Genomic DNA, 12,340 nt, shown 5'->3' with positions numbered 1-12,340 from the left:
CTAAACTGTGGGGTTGGTAATGAAGCAAGGGTGGGCAAGCCTTCTGAAATTTTGTTTGAACAGGTTTTAATACTCTTGGTTTTTTTAAACCATTATACAAATTCAGGAATGAGGCCCAGGATCTTTTTTATGTAAACAGAGTAAGACATAGTAATGGATGATACTATTTGAAGGAAACTTTCCTCAAAACTTAAGTACCTCCTGGAAATTCATTTTCAAGGGGCAGTGTCCCATTTCCATGTAGGAAAGATGGGGAGGATTTTTTTTTCTCTTCTTATATTTCTTGCAAGCTTGAGGTTCAGCTGCAGGAAGATAGGTGTTCTTGGAAGGACTGTGGTAAAAAAGAGCAGTACTCCGTGGCAGAGCCTGTTTCAGCCGTTTTCTCTTGCTACACTCCCACTGCCGACAAAAGTAAGGGAGAAAGAGTTATAAAAGCAACTTAGTGCCTCTTTTAAAGTCAGATTCAATAGATGAGAGGGATGTAGTGGCCAGAACATAGCTTCTATGCAATCCTCACTGTCATATTCAGTCACCAGGAACATCTCGGACAGCCTCTTACCTGTGTGACCAGCCGTCTCTGCTGCCATGAGGGAGGGATGTTTCTTTCCAATTGCCACTGGCAGCAGCTGGAATCACACACCAGTATGTTCTACTACAAGACCCTCAGCCTGTGGCCACAAAGGTACTATTATTACAGAGGACACAAATGATTTTGGCTGAAATTAGGATCTACTGTTGTACCACTTGTAAAGATACTGCAGAAAATGGCATCTCCCAGCCTAAAAAAAAGCCTGTCTCTTCTTTTTTGCAGCCCAAACCTAAAATACGTACAATGAGGGTTGTTGTATGGGCCATCTATACTAGCTTTAATTGCTGACATAAGGGACAAGGGAAAGGCATTAATACAAAGCAAACGCAGAAGAGGAAAGCAAGCTCAGGCTGCTTACAGCATCAGCTTCCCTGCATAGCATAAAGATATCTCCCTAAAAAAACCAAAAAACAGGCGGTGAGACATATGGAGATAAATTAATTTAAAATCCAAGGAAAATATCTGATTTTCCTCCCATGCTTTAGTTGTTTTAATTTAATTTTTGTGGCTGTTGTAGCAGGCACAAGTAAGTGGATGAAGGTGACAGGAAAAAACATGAGAATGTACTGAAGCCGCCACCTTAGGCATAAGGTCCTTTCTTGCGCAGTGTGATAGCAAAATTGCCACCCTTCATATCTCTATGCTTAGGAACATATAGGCAATATGGTTTTGAAGGCAAAGCCTGCTTATACTTCAGCTGATGTGTATTTTCTTGGCTTAGCTGAGGAGCTCAAAGGTGGCTAAAATATTTTGCACCAGCAGAGAAGCTGCATCTAGGAAACTAAGATGCATTTGGGGCCTTATTTTGATCTGTGTCTTTGGAGAGTATATCTGTAACTGTCTTTTTCATGATAAAGCTGCTGCTGTGTTTATATCTGAAGTTCCAACTTTGGGGCTAAGTGTATGGTATTAACCAATGTTTGCATAGTTAAAGTTTTAGAGTACATTAGGTGGTGTTATCATTAGTTACATTATTATTAACACAAGGATAATGACAGAGTTTTCCAGTTTCCCAGGCATATTAACCTCAGTGGGAAAAGAAAAGCCTTGTGTGTGTCACATTTTAGTGGTTTATGGTCATGCCAGGAGTTTTGGTTGTGAAAAACAATTATTTAATGAGCATGATAGAGATCCTAAGAGACATGTATAAGACATTTTCCAGGACTCAATGAAGAGGCATGCACTCTGTGGGCTCCTACCAACCCCCTATGAATTCTGAGGATTAGGTTAAGAAGTGATGATGCATTATACGTTATTGAATTCTGACATTCTGGGTTGAGGCAACCCGCTCACCAGACTGGAGGCCTGGAGACTGACCTGAAGAAGAGGGACAGCACTGGAACCATCGTGGCTGGTGGAGGGGAGGATTGCCCTTTGGGGTGAATCCTCACAGTGCCTCATGAATTGTGATGATAATAACTGCACCTAAGACAGCCCCACGTGTAATTTCTTTGTGTGGGCTTCTTTGCATGAGACTGCGAGACACAGAGATACCTGGCATCCATCCTGGCCAGAAAGTCACTGGCAGCTGCTGTGCATGAGGCAGGTTGCTGCTTCACCTGCACAGTGCGAACAGAGAAGTTCAAAGACTGAGCAGTAGCAAAGGTCAACGTCTCTTTCATATTTCCTATCAGATCGGCAACCCAGTCATTTTCATCTGGGCCATTTAACAACTGGAGAGAGATTGAGTTGACAGAAGTTCTTGACTGAATCATTTTTTATTCAACTGAATCTTCAGAAGGCATATTTTTCTTTTTAAGTTTTGGCCTTTGTTGTAGGGCATGAATTGTACCTCTGGTTTATAATCTTTTTCAAACATTTCTGTTAAAGTGGATCAGGAAAGGAGTTCAGCTGAAAAAAAAAGCGTTATCAAATAATAATTAGAGGGGCTGAAGGTGAGAGCAAGCAGAGGTCCAGGACCACATCTGAATCTACTGCAGACAAGCTGGGCATGCAATGTGACATGTACTCTCAGAGCCCATGTTACCGCATGAGTTGAAAGTAATGCTGTTGTAAGACCTTTGTATGAGGGCTCACTCGGCTGGCCACCTAGGTGCATGACTCCACTAAGGTATAGAGGCATATTCATCAATGTCCTCTTCAAAGTGGATTGGATTATTCAAATGCTGGATGTTAAGTATGGGAAAATTACTTACCTCAGGCTCATGCCTAAGTTTAGCCATCTAAAATTAGCTGTGAAACTAGTCGCCTCATTGCCTGGGGTCTGTCTACAGAAAGCAGAAAGAGGGGCTACTCCAGAGGACTTAACACCACACTCCTCTCTGTCACCTATTTCTGGCTTGGAGGAATCACGGCGCAGAGTTGCTTCTTTCTCTCCACTGACTATAGCAGCTGCCTAGGCAGATGCCCTGCATTTGGGCAGCTGTGGTAGATGAGATGCATGGCATCACCATGGTCTAATGCAGACACAGAGAAATGGATTCAATTCATTCAGCTTCAGCTGGTCTTTGGGTGGCTATTTGCACCTCAGCTATTTACCCTCAGACCGTGCTTTTCACAGGAGACAAAATGGAGTGCTATAACATGAATAGATGCTGAAAGAGTTAAAAGATGTTTGCTGGAGACACAAACAGCATGGACTGGATGTCACTCATGTCCTGAAGGAGTGACCTACCTTTAGAAAATTCGAAGTGTTCAAGATTGTGTTAGCTACTAGGAAGCTGGTCACAACTGATCTGACATGCAGAGCAGGAAAACTTACATTTTCAAGACCTATTTTCCAGCTTTTTTTTTTCTATATTATCTTTTTGTGCTTTCAACCTCATGCTTTGGGTCTATGCTGAGCCCCCTGCAGGCAAATCCTCTCTCAGATCTTCTTTTGTATCTGCTGTAGAAGACTTTAAAAATAAACGCCTAATAATCAGTGCCAGCATTCCTAGCCATTTCTGATTATGTTCTTTCAAAATTATATTGTTTGGAAATGCCATCTCTAATTAAAATGTAGTCATAACTTGAAATTGATTCATTTTCTGACTCTCCTACTGTATTAATGTTAATAAAAATAAACCAGAATCTCTCTTTTCTGTATTCTAAAAGTCATTAACATTACTGAAAATTAATACTGGAAAATATTCTCTCAGCTGTCTGTATTATATAAGAAAATCCCTGAAATAATTATCCTAACATAGAATCATAAAATCATTTTGGTTGGAAAAGAACTTTAAGATCATCAGGTCCAACCATTAACCTAACAGCGCCAAGAACATGTGGCGCTGATAACCAGAAAATACCTTTGACTTAACTAAATTTAGGAATACCTCAATATGTAATTAATATCTGTTTGCATTTATCTTCCCTAGGATTTACTGAAGATGTTCAGTTAGCTAGTGTTTCTGTCAGGTATCTATAGCTGGTGAATCAGATTATACATTGACCTATTTCACCTACACTGTTTTAGTAATCTGCCTAGCTCTTCCCTTTTATTACTGCAATAGTTGTAACATCATATTTGTTTAAGTGCTGTACTTTTCTTCACCTGAGATGATGAACCTGCACTGCAAGATTATGTTTTATAGTATGACACCACTTAATCCCCAGCTTCAGATTGCAAGTTAAAGAGGTGCTAAGCAAGCCTGAAAAATACTGTGTCTGGCTGCTGCAGCTGTATAGCTGAAATAAAGGGGAGCTGGAGAGCTTGGAAAATAAGTGGTTAAGCAGAAGACTAATGAGCAAGGTGTTTGCAGTCCATTAAAGGAAAAATCATCTACACTAGACACCTGTGGGACTGTATGAAGAAACATATGCAAATGATGAGATTTCCAGATACAATCTTTATAAAAATAGAATCATATGATCACAGAATGATAGAATGGTTTGGGTTGGAAGTGATCTTAAAGACCATCTAGTTCCAACCCCCCTGCTGCAGGCAGGGACACCCTCCACTAGACCAGGTTGCCCAAAGCCCCATCCAACCTGGCCTTGAACACTTCCAGGGATGGGGCATCCACAACCTCTCTGGGCAACCTGTTCCAGTGCCTCACCACCCTCACAGTGAAGAATTTCTTCCTTTATCAAATCTAAATCTACCCACCTTCAGCTTAAACCCATTATCCCTTGTCCTGTCACTACATGCCCTTGTAAACAGTCCCTCTCCAGCTTTCTCATAGGTCCCCTTTAGCTACTGGAAGGCTGCTATAAGGTTGGTCTCCCAGGAATGTATGTATGTATACATGTATATACATGCATATGTATAGAATATATGTATATAAATATATGGATATACATATAAATATATGTATATCCTCCAAGAGATAGAGGAGCCAATGAGGAGAGGTGCCATGCTGGACCTTGCTCTCATCAGAGAGTAAGGGCTGGTGGGGAATGTGAAGCCCAAGGGCAGCCTTGGCTGCAGTTACCATGAAATGGTGGAGTTCAAGATCCTCAGGGCAGTGAGGGCACACAGCAAGCTCACTACCCTGGACTTCAGGGGAGCAGGCTTTGGCCTCTTCAGGGATCTGCTTGGTAGAGTACCATGGGATAAGGGCCTGGAGGGAAGAGGGGCCCAAGACAACTGATTAGTATTCAAGGATCATCTCCTCCAAGCTCACGAGCGATGCATCCCAACAAAGAGGAAGTCAGCCAAAAACACCAGGAGGTCTGCATGGATGAACAAGGAGCTCCTGGGTAAACTCAAACATGAAAAGGAAGCCTACAGAGCGTGGAAGCAAGGTCAGCTAGCCTGGGAGGAATACGGAGAGATTGTCTGAGCAGCCAGGGATCAGGTTAGGAAAGCTGAAGCCCTGATAGAATTAAATCTGGACAGGGACAGCAAAGGCAACAAGAAAAGCTTCTATAGGTATGTCAGTGATAAAACAAAGAAGAGTAGGGGAAATGTGGGCCCCCTCCGGGATTATAGGGGAGACCTGGTTACCCAGGATATGGAGAAGGCTGAAGTACTCAATGACTTCTTTGCCTCTGTCTTCATCAGCTAGTGCTTGAGCCACACCGCCCAAGTCACGGAAGGTAAAGACAGGGACTGGGACAATGAAGAACCACTTACTGTAGGAGAAGATAAGGTTCAAGAATATCTAAGGAACCCGAAGGTGCACAAGTCCATGGGACCTGATGAGATGTATTTGTGAAGTCCTGAGGGAACTGGTGGATGAAGTGGCTAAGCCACTCTCCACCATATTTGAGAATTTGTGGCAGTCTGGTGAAGTTCCCACTAACTGGAAAAGGGGAAACATAACCCCCATTTTTAAAAAGGAAAAAAAAGGAAGACCCAGGGAACTATAGACTGATCAGTTTCACCTCTGTGCCTGGTAAGATCATGGAGCAGATTATCCTGGAAACTGTGCTAAGGCACATGGAAAATAAGGAGGTGATTGGTGACAGCCAACATGGCTTCACTAAGGGCAAATTGTGCCTAACAAATTTCATGACCTTGTGTGATGGGGTTGCGGCATTAGTGGATAAGGGAAGGGCAACTGATGTCATCTACCTGGACCTGTGCAAAGCATTTGACACTGTCCTGCACAACATCCTTGTCTCTAAATCAGAGAGACATGGATTTGACGGATGGACCATTCAGGGGATAAGGAATTGGCTGGATGGTCGCGCTCAAAGAGTTGTGGTCAACGGCTCAATGTCCAAGTGGAGAACAGTGGCAAGTGACAGTGGCAACTCCTCAGGAGTTGGTACTGGGACCGGCACTGTTTAACATCTTTGTCGGTGACAAGGACAGCAGGATCAAGTACACCCTAAGCAAATTTGCCAATGACACCAAGCTGTGTGGTGTGGTCAACACGCTGGAGGGAAGGGATGCCATCCAGAGGGACCTTGACAGGCTGGAGAGGTGGGCCTGTGTGAACCGCATGAAGTTCAACAAAGCCAAGTGCAAGGTCCTGCACATGGGTCAGGGCAATTCCAAGCACAACTATAGGCTGGGCAGAGAATGGATTGAAAGCAGCCCTGAGGAGAAGGAGCTGGGGTGTTGGCTGAGGAGAAGCTCAACATGACTCAGCAAGATGTGCCTGCAGCTCAGAAAGCCAACCATATCCTGGGCTGCATCAAAAAACAGCCTGGCCAGCAGGTTGAGGGAGGTGATTCTGCCCCTCTGCTCTGCTCTTGTGAGACCCCACCTAGAGTACTGTGTCCAGCTCTGGGTGCCCCAGTACAAGAAATATATGAAGCTGTTGAAGTAAGTCCAGAGGAGGGCCACGAAGATGACCAGAGGGCTGAAGCACCTCTCCTGTGAAGACAAGCTGAGAGAGTTGGGGTTGTTCAGCCTGGAGAAGAGAAGACTCCGAGAAGACCTTATAGCAGCCTTCCAGTAGCTAAAGAGGACCTATGAGAAAGCTGGAGAGGGACTGTTTACAAGGGCATGTAGTGACAGGACAAGGGATAATGGGTTTAAGCTGAAGGTGGGTAGATTTAGATTTGATAAAGGAAGAAATTCTTCATTGTTAGAGTGGTGAGGCACTGGAACAGGTTGCCCAGAGAGGTTGTGGATGCCCCCTCCCTGGAAGTGTTCAAGGCCAGGTTGGATGGGGCTTTGGGCAACGTGGTCTAGTGGAGGGTGTCCCTGCCCGCAGCAGGGGGGTTGGAACTAGATGATCTTTGAGATCCCTTCCAACCCAAACTGTTCTATCATTCTATGAAATACATGTGTATGCATATAAAATACACACACAGATGTACACACATATACACATATATATACACATAGAAGGAAAGGGTCAGTGTGCTGAACAGGGTATTGCTTATAACTAGAAGTTGAATGTGTGCTTATCCTGCAAATAAGGCAATTATGCAGTTAAAATAGTGCAGGACTGTTAGAGTCTTCTCTGAATTGCTGAGCTTTAGGATAATGCAGGCTACCGTATATAGGAAATCAGTCATGTACATGAAGTGTCCCTTGTTTGGGCTGTCAGGTGGACGGACCCTGCTGTGTGCTCCCTGGTCTCCAGCAGGGCATTATTCTTGCTACCTCTGCTCCCACCCCAGTGCCCAATTTGGCCAGCTGAAGGAGCCAGGATCCTGGTAGGAGATTAGAAATGGACTCTGGAGCAGCCACATGGGAATGGGGGATGTATCCTGCCATGCCAAATGTTGTCTGGGACGGCCTAGGACCCAGGCACCCATCAATCCCCAGAGAGCTGACAGTGACCAAGGGACCAAATAGGGTGTGGGCAGTGTGAGGTAGATCTTGAAAAAAAAATATCCAACAGACTGTTATTGTTATGATAATGACCCTAATAATAACTTACGAAGCTTGTAAATATTCCTTCCTAACTGTCTTTTTTTCTTCTACTGTTTTCCTTAAATGCTTATGTAAATTGTGATTTACTCCTACCAGAGCAGGGCTCCAGCAGATATAAAGGTCTTCTGTTTTTCCTCTCATTACACATATCAGCTTCAAATAAGTTTGCTTCTTTCATTTTCTTGGATTCTAAAGTACAATTTTCTGAAAGGCTGAAATCAAGGAAGACAAAATTGTAACTAAAAAAATGTCTTCTACATATCTAGCACAGCAAGCAATAATATTTTTTTTTTCTTCAAGAAAGCCAGTTAGCAGCTCTGGCTACTTAGCCTGGGTGCATTGAATTATAGACAACTCTTAGTTGCCAGCTATACCACCAAACAGCAATTAAAACAGGCAACATGCTCTTTGTAGTTTGAGAAAACATAAGGTTTGGTTTGCAGGAGGCAAGAGTACTCACAGCTCAAAATGAAAAGTGTGGCAAAACCTCCATTCAGTTTCCTTCAACATATTGTTCTGTGAAGGGGTGTAAACTGCTGTACGCTTTTGAAGCGAAGTCTATGATTGCACTTCCTATCTTAATGCTATTTGGACACATACATATTAATGTCAGGCAGCACCGTGCTTTGTTGGGTCGATTACAAATTAAATGAACTCAGAATCAATACACATGAAACTGAATGGACCCATGACAGGTGGCTCTGGTTTAAAATGAGAAATCTATTGAAAACATCAAAATTTAAAACACCAGAAAAAACCTCACAGTCTTGAGTAAAGAAAGATTTCGCTTGTATGTTTGTTTGTTTTCTAAATGGAAGGGACAAGCAAGAATACAATGCCTGAGGTTTGAGGTCAATAAATTCTTTCTTTCTTTTTTATTTTTTAGGTATAAAGCTATAGTAAGGCCAATGGAGATCCAAGCATCCCATGCACTGATGAAGATTTGTGTGAGAGCTGCTATAATCTGGATTGTATCCATGTTGCTTGCCATCCCTGAAGCAGTGTTTTCAGATCTGCACCCTTTCCATGACAAAGGGACTAATAAAACCTTTGTCAGCTGTGCTCCTTATCCGCATTCTGATGGGCTGCATCCCAAAATTCACTCAATGGCATCATTTCTGATTTTTTATATCATTCCCCTATCTGTCATTTCAGTATATTATTATTTCATTGCCAAGAATTTGATCCGGAGCGCTTACAACATCCCTGTGGAAGGAAACATGCATGTGAGGAAACAGGTAGAGACTTGACTTTCTTCAAAAACCCACATTCCCCGTGAATCTGGGACTAAAGAGTGCACATACAGGGAAATTTACACTGGGACAGACTGCATCTGTTGTACTAACTTTAATAGATTAGGTGGGCTAAAAGAATTAAAATGGTTGACACAAGCCATGGCACAGCTCTAAACAGTTAAAGCATCTTCTCCTGTTTCTAAGTTCAGAGACTTTGGCAGGGTGGTTACCATGGCAAGCACAGCGGGAGACCCATGCCAAAGCCTGGGAAGGTATTGACTGGGATGCAGGGAAAGAGAAAGAGCTGGGGATGGTGTTTGGAGATTGAAGCTGAGGGGTGACACAGCAGAAAATCAAAACCTCTCAAAGTTGCTTTGTCAGAGAGAGGACCTTGGATAAAGCCTTGCTCCGTGAAGCAGTCCCTCTTCATACAGAGGGAAATGTTGGCTCTGTAATTCGGTCCTCCAGACTGAAAAGCAAACGGGGGACAGCAATGGGGGAGCGAAGGTGGGGGAAGCCCTTTCTGCAAGGGCCCCACAGGGCCAGGAGCACCCGTCGGTCAGGGCAGGAGGCACATGGCTGCTCTGCAAGAGTGTCAATGCCTCCTGCACTCACCACAGCTCCAGCTCTTGTACCAGTAGAGGTTAGAAAGGGACTGGGGGAGTGGAGACCAGAGGAGGACAGTGGTGGGCGCAGGGTCTCCAGGAAGGAGGACAGAGCAGGACAGTGTGGGGTCCTCACAGATGCACTGAAGCTATGTGCCTTGTGGATGGTCTGATCTTTGCAGTGTGGAATCTCAGGAGAAGAGGAGAGTTCTGGGTTCTTCCCTTAAACATTTTGGTCATTATAATTGTCCTTCTAAAAATGCCTTTTTTTCTAGGGTCTCTGGAGAGGAGTGGTGTTGGACAGAGTAACCTGTCCACCTGTCATTTGCCCTCTAAAAAATTACACTGGTCAATCTTCTTCTGGTCCAATAGCTGATAGCCTCAGGTTTCACCTTAAGACCATCTTCGATTTACATAAGCAGGCCATTTTCTCTACAATAATGTAGTCTTTTAACCTTCCCTTTGTACCCTTGACAGCAGAGTTACTTCTGTTACTGTCACTCATGACTAGGGGTTTTTATAAAACTCCCCAAATTGTCCCACCGCAGAGCTCATAGTTGGGCTGGCTCAGCTGGGACCCGTGTATTTCAAGTGAGTTTCGTGCTCTGGTTGAAAATGTGTGGCTGAAAATATGCAAGTCCTGAACCAAATGAGGGGATTTAGCCAACCTAACTCCAGCCTTTCAACTGGAGACTGTTTCCTCTTGACTGCTCCTGTTGTAAGCAACTGGAGAGAAAAAGAGTTATCTCCAGGGGGAAATACAAATCCTTATAAGCAACTGGGTATTTTGGGTCACTGCTTAAATTTGAATGCATCTGAGCCTTAGGCTGTCCAAGTAAGAAAGCAACAGCAGGCTAACTTGTTTCTAAACAACTTATTTACCTTGACATATTTACCTTACCTCTTCCTTTCAACTGAGGTGTGCTTCAAGCTAAGCTAAACTGACACAAGCCATTCTTCAGCTGAACAAATGTCCATATAATTGCATCCAACTGACATCTCTACCTCAGGCTGACCTAACACAATGATCTCACGTAGCCTTCAGGTGCTGAGGTGAAACAGCAGGGCTGGAAAGCTGTGCTTTCTGTCCGTTAAATGATGTGTGATCCCTGAAATCCTTATGCTTTTCCCCTTCTAAATGTGCACAAATATTTCTCCCCTGCAGGCCATTTTTCTGCTGATTTGATGACTGTTTTGATTAGTGACAATAAAGTGAGTAGTAAGAGCAGCCCTTTTCCCCTTTGGTTTTGGGGAGAGAGCTCTAAAGAAAGCAAAAGGCCAGGCTGCAGTCTAGCACCGTCAGTCCATCATTCCCGTCCTGCAGTGCATTCAGGAGCTATAGGTCTGAGATAACTGGTATCGATTTCTTTATTGCGTTGCTTCCTTTCTTTATAGTGCAGATGTGGTCTCAATAGCCCTATATCAAATTAAGGATACATTTAAAAAGAATATATGGTTTAGCCAAGGAGAGCCCTTTCTCAAAGGATTTAATTTTGAGCCCGCTCTCTGTAGACATTATCATCTGGTACATGTCAATCCTTCCTCAGCTCAATGGCTGATTTTCAGTCGGTACCATTAAAGGGGCACAAAATGAAGTCAAAAATGGGCTTGTCAGGTCTCTCCTGCCTACTCCCTGCTTGCAGCTGTCCTGAGGAAAGATCAGCTCGTGTGAGCTGCCGAGTTTCTGATGTACCTGTGGAGCTCAGAAGGGGACTGAGGGTGGGGAAGTGTCCCAGGAGCCTGGCCAGGCACCACGGCCACACCAGGGCAGGAGCAAGGGCAGCGGGGCTGGGGCTAGGGGCAGTTTCAGGCCATTCAGGTCCTACTCAAACACAGGCAGCAGGCTGCAACAAAATCCCTAGGAGTGCCTGGGAAGAGGTACAGGGATTACCAGGAAGAGAACATTATGAAGCCCTGAAAAGTCAGTGGTGTTACACTTTCTGTGCCTGCAAACTTCTGGCTGCACAAACTCTCTCAAGGGAGCAGTGTCTTTCTGGGTAACTCTGTCTGTCCGCTCCTTTTGAGCGACCTCCATCACAACTCTTGCCTTTTTTAGGAAGAAAGATATGTTTTTCAGTGGCATTGTTATCTTAGTATGCAGCACTGGTAGACAAAAGACAAGGTACAGTTTACCTCAGCTCCCCTTGGTTGAGCAATACATTTGGGTTGACTCCAAGCCTGTAGACCTAAGTAAAACAAAAGTGTGGGTTGTCTGCGTGAAGGTTATACTGCGTACTAGCTAACGTAAAAGCACCATTCCCTGACAAAGCTCAAATTATGCTAAGAGAGGTGGTCATCCATCTACTCACCACCTATATCTGCCTTCTCCTCAAGGCCCCAGCTCTTTCAGCTGAAGGGTCCACCTTGCTGCTGCCTCATTTTTTCTCCAAGTACAGAATTTCCTCTCTCAGTTTCTCTGCCTTCTTCAGCCTCTGAGTGCTGCACTTGGTCTCTAAGGGCCATGAGCTGTTGGCAGCACTTCTGTGTACATATACCACATGGCCCCAAAGCACCAAGCCCTGCCTCTGGGCTCTGTGAAATATCCCAGACACCTACCCCATAATTAATAATAATAATAATAATGATAGTAATATTCATAAGTTAATATAGATAAATTACATAAGAACATATATATTATATGGCGATAACTAACGCAGTTGTCTGCACTTTTGTTGCCTGAGCTGGGATT

The 12,340-nt window shown here is 43.9% G+C and overlaps 1 protein-coding gene and 1 long non-coding RNA gene across 2 annotated transcripts in view; both read left to right on the top strand.

The window, feature by feature from the left end:
• The window catches only part of LOC142605229 (uncharacterized), a 331,852-nt gene that overhangs the window by 80,293 nt on the left and 239,219 nt on the right, over window positions 1–12,340 (top strand). The window lies entirely within an intron of this gene.
• Window positions 1–12,340, top strand: part of GRPR (gastrin releasing peptide receptor) — a 28,759-nt gene that overhangs the window by 12,496 nt on the left and 3,923 nt on the right. The window contains exon 2 of the mRNA XM_010299343.2: window positions 8,698–9,049. Coding sequence (XP_010297645.1) covers window positions 8,698–9,049 — 352 coding nt within the window. The remainder of the gene's footprint in view (window positions 1–8,697; window positions 9,050–12,340) is intronic.

This window comes from Balearica regulorum, chromosome 1, assembly GCF_011004875.1.
Source record: "Balearica regulorum gibbericeps isolate bBalReg1 chromosome 1, bBalReg1.pri, whole genome shotgun sequence".
Taxonomy (NCBI): Eukaryota; Metazoa; Chordata; class Aves; order Gruiformes; family Gruidae; genus Balearica; species Balearica regulorum.
This window is presented reverse-complemented; position numbering and strand designations above follow the sequence as displayed.